This window comes from Idiotropiscis lumnitzeri, chromosome 10, assembly GCF_059441095.1.
Source record: "Idiotropiscis lumnitzeri isolate Australia: NSW breed Sydney's pygmy pipehorse chromosome 10, RoL_Ilum_1.0, whole genome shotgun sequence".
In the NCBI taxonomy this organism is placed as follows: Eukaryota; Metazoa; Chordata; class Actinopteri; order Syngnathiformes; family Syngnathidae; genus Idiotropiscis; species Idiotropiscis lumnitzeri.
This window is the reverse complement of record NC_142400.1, coordinates 5,834,648-5,847,377: the sequence shown is the minus strand read 5'-3', so window position 1 is coordinate 5,847,377 and position 12,730 is coordinate 5,834,648. Positions and strand designations below refer to the sequence as shown.

General features: G+C 43.1%; 1 protein-coding gene across 4 annotated transcripts in view; it reads right to left on the bottom strand.

The window, feature by feature from the left end:
• The window catches only part of pou2f2b (POU class 2 homeobox 2b), a 51,436-nt gene extending 45,488 nt beyond the window's left edge, over nt 1-5,948 (bottom strand). For all 4 annotated transcript variants that reach the window (XR_015845660.1, XM_088307420.1, XM_088307422.1 and 1 more), the window contains exon 1: nt 4,952-5,948. Coding sequence is in view for 3 of the 4 variants with exons in the window: in XM_088307420.1 (XP_088163546.1) it covers nt 4,952-5,051 (100 nt within the window). In the remaining variant the exon portion in view is untranslated. The remainder of the gene's footprint in view (nt 1-4,951) is intronic.
• Between the last annotated feature and the right edge of the window lie 6,782 nt (nt 5,949-12,730).

Here is a 12,730-nt window from a genome sequence, read left to right as displayed (position 1 = left end):
GAAATTGATGTGTACATGGAAATGGAATTGATCCTCGGTCTAAAACCGGGGAAGGGAAGCTTTTTCCGAAATCCTCCGGGGTTCGTGTTAAATTTAAGGATTAAAACGGTGCAACAATACAAGAAATGTTGAATACTGTATATTATGAGCATTTGTGGGTGAAAAGTTTGTGGACTTTTTAAAATCGGTTTCTCCGCAGGCCAAATGAGTCGTATGTTTTTCCCCATTTATTGACACACACCAAATTCTGTTCCATTTCGGCAAAAAATCATTTAAAAACTCCAGCCAGTTCCAGATTGATTTGGCCATATGTCTCCGCCAGCGGGCCAAATCCGAATTATCTAAGCTATTAAACAGACAATCATTACAGTTCAAGATATTTTCAACACTGTAATAACTTGTAATCATAACAGACCCACATGTGGACCGACAAAGAGGATTGCCTTTAGAAAAAATGAATAAATAAATTGACCCAATCTGGACAGATAGGTGATACTAAATTAAAATGGACTTCTTATTTATTATTGTGTGTGGGCGGAACATGGCAGCAAAGTTAGATGACTCACCATAAAAAAAAACATTTAAAAAAACCTCTAAAAAAATCAGGCAGCTCGACAACATTTACCGACAGACACGAAATATCAGAAGCAGGTAGGCATTGTCAACAGATGGCCGACACTCTAATTTTATTTTTCATACATCATCGAGGAATCACTAATTAGCGCCTTCTGGAAGGTTAGAAATACATAATAAATATGTAATAACAGTTTCGCTAATTGACAAGCAAATGTCTCAACAGTCTGAACCGTTAAGTCGTTGATGAACTCCAACTAGTGAATCCACGCAAACGTAAGCAAGACTCCAAAACAGACGGGTGACACAAAATGTAGCCGGAGCATGGTGGTATCATACTTTGATCATTTCGAGGATGAAAAAGGAGATTCAGAGATCTTTTCATACATTCACAATATGATGGTGCGCTGTTGTGCGTCGTGAATGACCAACAAATGTTAGCATGTATGTACAGTACGGGGACGGTAGAAGATGGCGCTTAATGATCTGTGACAGAAGGTGCCTAGCTGAAATGAACTGACCTAAGGTCTGCGACGTCCCATCATATCATCGCGAGTCCCGGACCGTGTGAGAAACCCGCTGTTTCTCCAGCGTGTCCCATTAAACTTTCATACAGCGCTTAATGCTGATGGCTCCACAAAGCACTCGACTACACATACAGACACGGAGACACAATGCCATTAAAAATGGAACGAAAGGCTGGATCAGTTAAAGCTGCCCAGGTGGAAAAGAGTCCAACATGCGTGTTTTGATGTCATGCGACGGTCCATCTCGTCCGTGAGACCCCCCCCCCCCCGCCACGCTCCAGGCCCGTTCTGATATGAAAGAGGGCGAAAACACAAATGGGGTGGAGTCAAGCGCTCTCTGGCGTGACCCCTGAACCTGCAGAGCTGAGAGTCAAAGGAGTCAAGGATCCACTAGCAGGGAAAGAAATCAGTGAAGTGGGCGCTTGAGTCAAGAGCCCCAGCTAGGGTCGGGCCATAGGGACGCTTACGACATGCCGTTTTCCACGAAAAATGGCGTCGAGTGGAAGAATAATAGGCTGTTGTAATGTTCGCGTTCCTCCAAAAATGTCTAGCATCACTCTCAGGAGAGAAACGCATCACGTATAGTTTTCAAGCTTTTCTTTCAGGACAAATGAAAACACAATTTGAATATAGATTTTCATTGAACAACAATCGATAATCGACGGCTTTTGGGAATGTGCTGGCAAAAACATAAGAATAAAAAAAAAAAACAAGTCAAGTAAATGCCTTTGCTTTACGATAAAAAAAAAATTAAAAAAAACTCAAGTTCCGACATGGTGGCTATTTATTACACAGACAATATGGTCAATTCTAAACCTACCGACAACGGGTCGAAAGATAGCAACGCAGTCCGATTAAAAGCCGCACCATATCCAAATATAGTTTGTGTGCTTGACTTTATACAAGCGCAAAGATTTTTTATTAACATTTTGAGTAAAGACAGAAGAAATAATATAGTAAATACATACTTTTTGTTGGACAGCAACTATATTGTAAATATACTTTTTGATTAGCTTTTTTGCGCATCGCCAACTAGTGGCCTGGCAAGAATATTACAACATTGTTTGAACGCGTCTAGTTTGTTTGAGTCATGACTGATCGGACAGAAAGCATGATTTTGGTTTGGGACGGGTACTTCCTAGTGGATTAAACCAGAAGATGACTAAGTCACAAAAAATAATCTTCACGAGATAAGAGGAAAAACAACAGCAGTTAGACTGAGTACAGTTCATGTTTCAGGAAGATGATGGGGTGTGAATTACAAATGTAGAAAAGGGAAGCTTGCAGAATAGTTCTTGGAAGAGCCACTGTACAAGTCGCTTGTTGTTCCTTTTTTTAAAAAATAAGAAATCATCTTAAAGCGTATCCACTTCTCCGAGATGTTATTCAAGTCATTTTAACGCTTGCCAGAATGTGAGAGACCCTTTTTAACTTTTATTCCGTTTTTCGACCCATTTTCAGTGACAAAGATCAGCCACTTGTCCGTTACAGAATCATCACAGCATAGTGAATCACGGTTATCCCATCATCTACATCGTATCACTTTGCCTGCTTATTCCAATGCCGGGCCAAACGCGGGCGGCGGCGGCAACGTTATGGCTCACCCGGTGCTTTCCTCTCACCTCTCCAGCTCAAACTGGGTTTTCCATCCCCTCCTCGTTTTTCACCTTGTCATCTGCTCTTACTTTCACCCTCTCCTCTCTCTCTCTGCCCGCATTTTTTTTTTTATCTCCTTCTGACATTCGCAATTTTTCAGTGCCAAAACTCCTCCTCCTTCCCTGGTTCTTGCACCTTTCGCCTCATTCTGGCTCCATCCCCCCCAGTCATCTCCTCTTAGAGATATGGCCCTCACCAGCAACCCCACCCCCACCTATCTCATCACTGTCACACGCTGTGCACTGCTGACTGAGTGTGTGCAGGAACGTTGGTGATGCCCGGTGCGCTCCGAATCAAATATGCTTGAAGTGATTTGGAAATGAGAGGTGAGCCGTCGCTGCGTTTGGGTGAGGCGGGGGATGGGGGCGCCTGGCCCTTTAAGAACCCAGCCTCTCTGGCTAATATTTATTCACCACCACTGAGCTACTGTAAAAGTGTAAGTTACACCTGCAGATGGGGGTCAGTTGGTATGTTAACGCATTAGTAAAGTCAGAATTACACAATCAGAGTAAAAACATTTGTAGGCCATCAATGCATAATAAAGAAAAAAAAGCGAGTATGTTCGTAATTGTGCGGGCCTTCTTGTGCCATTACGTCACAACACATCACGGTGCAAACAAATTGTTTGTGAGCTTTTAATAAACTTTGAAATGTCCTAATTACGCTAAATTTCAGGAGGAAAATAACCCCTGGGCCATTAATATAAAACAACAAATCAAAAACAGCAAATAAGACAGTGATTGAGCTTCTATATTCTTATGTTACTGCACAAAATACATCGTGGCACCAGGATTATACCTCAAAGTGTCATACTTTAGAACTAATTCATGAAAAATATGTTTCAGGCCATCAATATAAACAACTCCAATGCAGAAACAGTACGTACATTTGGTAAAAAAAAAAAAACTTAATTGCACACCGGTCATAACCTGAAATCGTTATTAATGCAGAAAATACTGTATGAAATACACTTCTGGGGCATGAATAAATGAAAAATTGTAAGTACGGCGGTAACTGAACATGGCTTCTTCTGCCATGTGGCCACCTATTGTTAAGCCGCTCTGCTGTTTGTCACCTGGAAATGTCAGTTACAAGAAATATTTCTGAGAAAAACGCTTCATATATAATGACGATAACACAATCAACTGGAAAGCAGCAAGTATGGCAGAAACCAAGCATGGCTTTTTGTGCCGCATGATGACATATCCTAACACCGTTGGTAACCACGAAATGGTTTCTGTCGGAGAACACCCTGCAATGTTCACATTGTTGGAAAGGGTGCGCAACCTACGGTGTGTAGGCCATACACAGCCATTGGAGCACTGGCTCCGGGTCACAATCAATTCCTTGGGGAAAAAACAAACAAACAACATCCTCCATCCAATTTGTAACATCCTCATTCAGGGTCACAGGTGAGCTGGAGGTAGCAGGTTACTTTGGGGAGGGAGGCGGGGTACACCCTGGACTAGTCACCCGCCAATCGCTGGGATACATACTGGATAATTTAAAAACTTCATTTGACCTAAAAATGCTTATAATATATAAGAATTGTTTTTTTATACATTGAAAAATCATAAATGCATTCAAGCATTCACAGTTGAGGGGGACAAAGAGGGACACACACTTTCCCTCCCAGTGTATCCCTTTCATGGAGCTCCAGTCTACTTCCACCACCACCACCTGCCACCTGCCACCTGACTCTAGCCGCTCCAGTGCTCTCATTCCTGGCGTAGCATCCGACCGGCACCGCGGGGACCGAGAGCGAAGATGCCATGACACATCAAGCCAAAAAGTCGACAACAGCTTGCACACAACGTGTACAATATCACAAAAAAATAGCTACGTAAAATATAACATAAAAATAGAGGCAAAGAGGACATGTGCTCCTCTCCTTTGCTCTTCCGAGCTCCCCTTCTACTATCTCCCCCTCGCGCTCGCTTCCAGCGGCCCGAGGAATCGATCTCCGCGAGGATCGATAAGTTGGCATGAATATTCCCTGCCTGCCGAGAGTCTAGTCGGGGAGAGACACGGAGGCTGAGGCAGTGGAGGAGAGGGAAAGGACGGACACGGTTCTCCGGGAGCGGCGAATGGAAGGAAGGAGAGAAGCGACCTAGCCACCGAGGCGGGGCGGAGGTGTCACAACCGCGGGGAGGGTCGGTTGGGTTGGGGGGGGGAAGAAGTGAAGACGGTCTTACCGGAGTTGGAGCGGAGAGCCAGGGGGGACTTGAGACGCCAGGCGCTGAGGTCCGGGGCAGCTCGCTGAAAGACGAAGGGCACCGGCAGGGGGACAAACATGATCTTCCTCCGGCTTCGGCTTCTTTCTTTGGGTTCGGGTACGAATGAGGAGGAGCCGGGGCGAGCTCGGTCCCCGCCGGAGTCTCGGTGCTTCTTCGGGAGGCGGTTCGGCGTGGACGGCTCGCCGCTTGGTGCGTACACATGAAGCCCTCCCTCGGCACTTTTATTGACTTAAGCCGGCGTGAATGTGCATAGAACCTGCTCGGACGCCACACAGACGGATAGACGAGAGGAAAAGTTGGTTCGAGAAGACGAGGACTGCCCTTTTTGGGGGACTAAATAAGCCAACATGGAGGCCCCTGGAGGTGAATACAGTGACGCTAATATTTAAAAAAGGCGTGAAAACAGCCACTCGCGTGCTAAAGGGGGCAGCTTTGGTTATTAGCTTGAATAAAGACAAAAGACGGCATGAAAACAGCATTCGAGAGGGTAATAATTACGCTTGGTTGGGGGTAAAAAGTCTTTTTGTATGGTTCTATTTGGTTTGAAGCTATTTATTTGGCGTACATTTGCTTCGAAATACATTCGGTTTTAGCTAGCTTGTTAAACAAAACAATGCAGAGAGACGCACCGTTTCGTTAATTAAAAGGCGCGCACACACTCGAGGGCGCGCACGTACACGCACACACCGCCGCGCGCTCGTACCCGAATCTCCGCCCCTCTGCCTCTATTCCCCTGTAATTAAAACGCAATCAATCGATAGATAAACAAACAACGGGGAGATCGACCCGAGGGAAAAACAACTTACACTTCGTCCATCCGCCTGTGTGTATGTCTCTTTAGGGTCTTATTTGTTTTTTTTTCTTTTTCTCGTATTTTTGGGAAGCCCCCCCGGTATGCAGCAGCCAGCTCACTCGACCCGCCTCCCTTGCACGATTGTAGCGATCTGCCACACCAGCCTGCCTGCAACATTGAGGCAGCTCAGGAGCCGCTACTACTCACACATCACCGCCCCCCCCCACCCTCCTACACAACCCCTCCCTCCAACCCACCATCCCCATCCTCTCCCCTCCATCTCCCTCGTTTTCACTAGCGCTGCAAAAGGTATCCTGTATCGATTTTTGCCCCCCCCCTCTACCACTCTTAATAATACAGGCTATAATGATGCCTGCCGTGATCAGTGCATTTGAAGGTGCGTTGGGGGGGGAATAGAGTTCCGATAAAGGAATCCATGGTGATGCTTAACAGCTCACACCCCAGCATGCAACGCAATTAACTTATCTCATCACTGCCTCTGTTAATGAGCCACCAGAGAGGCAGGCTTGGAGACATTATGTCAGTGAATGCAACATTTGTTTATTTTCATATGTTTGGAACATTGGTGAGTTCAGATTCGATGTTTCTGCGCACGAATGGAAAGGTTAATGGACCACAAGCCATAGGTTTGCCAACCCTGCGTGAAATTATACGTATTATCTTTGAAGTAAATTATGTTTTTTTTGTATAAAGCATTATGTGATGATAAGGATTGGAAATAAATTGTGACCGCCAATCTAACAATATATTTTTTTTCAAATGCATGATTATAATTTGTAATCATGACAAAATAAATACCAATCTGAATCAGCTAATGAATATATTTGTTTGTGTATAAAAGACACATGTGCATGTTTATGTGTACATACGTACCTTGTACGTATATACATTGTATATATTTATTTATTTCAAATTGGAATTTATAAGTAGAATTCAAAGAAACCACTCCAAACTGTGGATTTTTTTAAAACATTTAATGTACTGACAAATTTAAAATGGATTTTTTAATCATTTAAGAGATACACAAAATTGTATTTTAGATTTAGATTTATTTTTTGTTTTAATTTTTGTTTTTAATCATATATAGAAATGTAACCAATGTAAAAATGTGTATTTGTGCGCGCAATGTTTATGCGCATCACATATAAAAGAGAAGTCTCTGCCTGCAGAGGAAAACTACATACAACTAGAATAAAGTAAGACTACTTAAGACGCGCAATGGAGAAGGAACGGTAAGGTGTTTGCAGAGTGATACTGTCATCCAGTGGCATTTTATAGGAATTGCTTGAACAAACAATTTGCTTTTCTACATCGCAGAAAGTAGTTTCCTGTCCGATGATCATCATTGCACCTTCACCTGCTGCTATCACGGATTAAAACATTCTCACTTACGTCGTCATGCTCACCATTTTTAATAAAGACAATTAGCACTGTGTCATATCAAAATAACAAACAATGCGAAGAAATAAAATGTGCTTATTGTACATTCTGTGGTATTTGTGTGTTGGCCTTTAAGGGGTGGGGCTAATAGTGAGTAACGCCAGGAGTTGGTCAGCTGGTTCGTCTGTGTGTGAGTCTCTTGGTGTGAGTTGTGAGCTAGAGCAGCTCCATGCAAGTGTTGTCATTTTAAATTTGTGTATTTGGCTGTTCGTCCCGTTCGACAAATGGATGAAATCGACTGCAGCTCGCCTTGCCCACACGGCAGGAAGCAAAAAAATAAAAATAAAAATAAACAAAGTGATGTCCTTTAACCCTCAAGCTGAGGCCTATGTAAGTCAAATTACTACTGCGCGTTAATTTTTAAACATCCTATGATTAAATTAATATTAATTACATTAATATTTGAAGTGAACACCCAAAAAAAACTGACTGATATTTGCAGTTTTAAAATATAAAAATGGTGTTCTTATTTTCATTTATTACAAAGTTATTACACATTAACACATTTCAAAATAGACCCCTCAAAAACGGCCGATATTTCTATCTGTTATAAAATTCATTACGAAAGGGAAAAGTGTAGTTAAAAAAGTCAAATGCTCTGCCTGTAATTCATTGTTATCCGCATTAAACGACCATATAGGCTATTTTAATAGTTATATTTTTTTAATAAATTGCCACAAAAAATCGTTATCGGTCTGAAAAAAAAAAACACTTGCGAGGGCTCTTCCCTGATGGAGGTCACCACCCAAATCGTCTTCCCTTGCATCGGCAGCCTCCTCCTTCCCTCGCCTGCCACCTTACACGCCGTCAATTACTGGCCGGCATCAGTCAACGCCAGGCGCTTACACGCCAGATTATTGTCCATATAGATTTTTAAATAGAAAAATCTATACTTTAAACATGGCAGTCAATACGGGGGGAATCAATAGGAATGAGCCAGCGTGTGCCGCCTGCCTGCCAGTGCCCGTCCAGTCCGATCCCGTCCTTCCTGCGGGCCTTCGGTTTCAACCTCAAACGTCGTGGGGCGATTATCGGACGCTTTTCACTGACTTATCGCTGAGGAGGACGGCATAAAAAGGAGAGCGAGGGCTCGCCGGATTTGCTCATCAGGGCCGCTGCGGATGTGCTGCGAGCTAAAGCGGCCTTAATGAAGAAAAATGTCCCGCAGTGGACAAGCGGGCTTGATGGCGGCTCTCCCCGAGCGTCATGTATGACAGATGACATCCAATGAGAACAAGGAGGGAGGGGGGGAGGGGGGAGAAGAGGGAGGCAGAAGTGACTCGTTGTCCTTCAAAGACCCCCTTTTTCCTCCACAGGGGGAGTGCGCGCGCCCCCTTTACCTCCCACCCTCCCTCCCTCGTGCACTCCTTCCAGACAAAAGCAATTATTTCTTGGAGAATGTAGTGCGCTTGTGCGTGTGTGTGAGGCAGCAATGGAGGGAGGGATGGAGGGTGCGCCAGATTTGGGCTGGGGGTGGGCAAGACGGAATGGAAGTGGCTGGCGAGGCGGTGCGGTCTACACCTTTACAGCATCCACTCACACCTTCGGGTTTGGGGAGGAACATTTTTGCTACATTTGACTTTTTGTGAATGTAAATAAATGGTGCGTGGGGGGCGAGGGGGGAGTTGTGGGGGTGACAGGTGGATGGTGCTTTGTAGTGGGTCACTACGAGGCTCCCCTCGGGTTCAAATAAAAAGGCTCGATCTGTCTATAAAGCATTCTTCCATTTTCTATATCCTGTTCAGTAGAGTTGGAGCTGGAGAACAGTCGATCGGGAAGCACGCAGGTATAATTGACGCCTATTACAAATGCAGTCGGAGAGAGGGGGCAGGTTTTTTTTTCAGCACCCCAAATTAGGGATGTTTAATTCATTTACTGCCAGCCTTGGTAAAATGAAAGTACTTTTTTTTGGCTTCTATACCCGTCAATGGCAGTGAACGAGTTAATATCACGTTTTTTCCAGACCAATACTAGTACAATTATTTACTCTAGTGTACTCTCCCAGTACCCGATTACCTTAAAATAAGCGCAGTATTGGCCCGATAATGATACTTTGTAGCAGTACTCGGCCAGCCCTATAAAAAAAAATCATTAACTCACTCACTGCCATTGACGGATAAATACGTCAAAGATCCCTTTTTTTCACTCGGCTGATAGTGAATGAGTTAGAAAAAAAAAAAAAAAACAGGGATTGGCCGAAAATATTTTTTTAATGATCAATGGTTGTTGGCTCCACCCAACAAAAAGTAAAAAAAAATATAATTAAAAATAAATAAAAAACTACTGTGCTCAATTGGCGACTGAACTACGTCTTTATAAATCACGTGACGTTTACATTAATTTACGGCTCTTCTTAAATCTGACTCAGACCTCTTTTATGTGGATCTAAATCGGATTTACATCTGCAGTCCGGATGCTCACAGGACATCAGAAGAATTGTCCAACTTCAAACTTCACCAACACCTTGCAGTTACATTTTACATGCTTCTTAAACTTTTGTGTGTCTCAGCAACATGTGCAAATTTCTAAGGCAGAAACTGACCAAGGGCAAATCAAGCATCCACAGTACTGTAGTTGGGGCCAGCGCGATTGGAGGAAATACTCCATGTGCTTTGATGTTGTCCAGCCAAATTGGTCAGATTGGTTCTAGCTGCCAATAGGGCCCCCGTAGCTTTTCTTGCCCCAACAGAGGTTGCTGCTCCCTGGGGAACCTGCAAGACCCAAGGGCCTGAAGACAGAGAGACAAGACCAATAACACCTGCTGGGCCACTGTTATTGGGGGAACCACCCCCCCCCCTCTGCTCCTCCACCAAAGCATCCATCTGAACACCATATGCTGCTGCAAATATGCCAGCGTATCTTTCATATACAGTAATGGATGTAATGATGTCATTCGGCGATTATGGATGATTATTGTAAAATGAGGTGGAAGCATACGCACGCTGTCCCTAATTACTGGCATTAGGATTTGAAAACACTGCTTCATCTCTTTACATTTGTGTTATGGCTCAACTTCAGAGAAAATAAATGATTCCAGTAAACAAAGGGATTGTGTTTGTTGCTAACTCGGCATGAATGATTTATTTGTGTTGGAGACACGATCACTATAAGGTGGTTTTGAGACGTTCCCTCTTTTATCCTAAAAAGTTGAGATTCATTTTGTTTAGAAAATGTTACACTAATAGAAATTCATATCTGTCAAACCCCCAAGCTTTTGTATTTTTTAAATTAACTTCAAGGGGAAAATGTGCCTGCAAACAGCAAAATATGTGAGCGTGTTGACAGGGTGGACATTTTTGGCGAATGTTAGCATTTTGTGAGCGAGACCGTCACTTGGCAACATGAGTTGGTCAGCAAACGGACTGTGTACTCTTTAAGAGAGAAATAGTTTGAATTTCTGAAGGATTTAATGACAGGGTGGACATGGACTAAAAACTAAATGCAAAAAAAAATAAATGTTTTTGTAATTTGTCATATGACTTATCTCTCTCATAAAATCTTTAAAACAATTTTAATATATTTTATGGACATGATATATAATTATAATGTAGCTATTACATTTTTTAAATTGCAATGTTTAATACTACATACATAAAAACACCTAAAATGATTGTAATGTTTTACACAAAAGTCAATCCTTTTTTTCACCACACTTTTAAATACAAGTGACCAATATAAGCTACTCAATTTTTGTTATTAGAAATTATTTCATTTACCGTGTAATTATAAATGTTTCATTTAATCATTTCATTTCACTTATGTTTAAACATTTTTCTTTCCAACATAATATATATATATTGAAATTTTATTGTATAGAATTTTCAAAAATATATATATATATTTTTTTTTTTCCTGTATCTCACTAGCAGTTTATGTTACCACATGTGGTTTCTTGTTTATAGAGAGCTAATGTACATTATTTTTCCAGTCGGAATATGGAAGCTAATAAAAAAAAAAGTTCAGTTATATTATTCAGTAGTTCTCCAGGTCGAGTTGTCCTCCTCTAGTAAACAACGGCTAATTAAGCGTTTTTATGTTATATGAACACCCCAAAAAAAAAAAAAAAATACAAATAAATTCATGGAGAACAATTTGCTGAGCGCCTTGCCTGGCGTTTGCGCGGCATGTGCTGCGGGTCAGAGTGTGGCATGAAATATTTATCCAATCAGAAGGAGGCTGAAGTGTCCTCAGGCCATACATTAGTCATAAATAGGGCCTTGCATTAAAGTCGCATGGCGGGGCGCGCTCCGGTCCTGCATCTGACGCCACTGTCTAACGGTCAAATCAGCATCATCAGCGTCATCACGTGTCAACGGCGTGCTCACCCCGGCTCGCTCGCCTCACGGCGGCGACGTTTAAACGGTCGTGTCACCGTGACAAACGAGGAGGCTGAATTAAATTCTCACTCATCGATAACGCCGCCGCTCGTCAATCGATAGCGGGGGAGGCCGGCTGTGGCGTCGCCGGCTGCGTCGGCGGCCTAACGAGGGCCCCCATTACAATGGACAACACCCCCATGTGCCCCCTGCCCACGCACTCCCACTCACCCCCCCCCCCCCCACCCCATTTGCTGCGTGTCCCGTTCACAGCCGTCATATCGGCAACAACGCAGTACGATGCGATACGTCGTGACATGATGTATACATCTGTCAAGATGATATTCATATGATACATGACCTTTTATCAACTTTGTGTGCTGCGGATTGACACACTCTTCCGGATACTGCATATTCAGCATTTTTGGAGACATTTAGAGGGCGGGGGTTAGGGCTGGATGCAGCGACCAATCATATTGCAGCAAGGTGTTTCCTGCCTAGAACTCTAGCTGTTATGACAGCCGTTTCAATTCGCGTTCTTGCCCGTTCTTAATTCCTTGCGATCTTGTGAAACGTCGTCAGTCACGTCGCGAGTATCGTTCCAATTGAAAGTACGCTTCAATCAACGAACAGAACACCTGCATGCTGTTCTCTTCGGTTATCTTAACCCAAGGTGACATCGGTTGGATGCTTGTGGAGATTTTGCTGGGAAAATATCCCAAGATGCATTTTGTGCTGCTGTCAGAGTCATCGGGGAAGGTCAGAGCTGTTTCAATTAACAAAGAGACTGGCCTGCTTATGAATTACGTTGTCGATTACATTCTGAGGAAGATTGTAACGTGGCGAGTTCACGAGAACAGGGTCGGAGGCCGACATTTTTTTTTTTTTTTTTTTTTTTTTTATGAATAAGGCTGGAGAGTTGAGGCGTGAAGGGTACAGAGATCGCGGCTGGACTGACCGGCAAAAAATGGTCAGGTGCCCAGGTCTGCTAATTCTGTTTGACACTGCCACCATACAGCAATCATGTCACAAGTTAGCGCTCGCAAAAAGATGATGTAAAAAAATAAATTAATTAATTAAAAAAAAAAATTTTGACAGCTTGTACCTTGAAGACTAGAAAACAATGTATTTTTTCGACAAATGTTGCTGTTCTGCACATGAAACAAA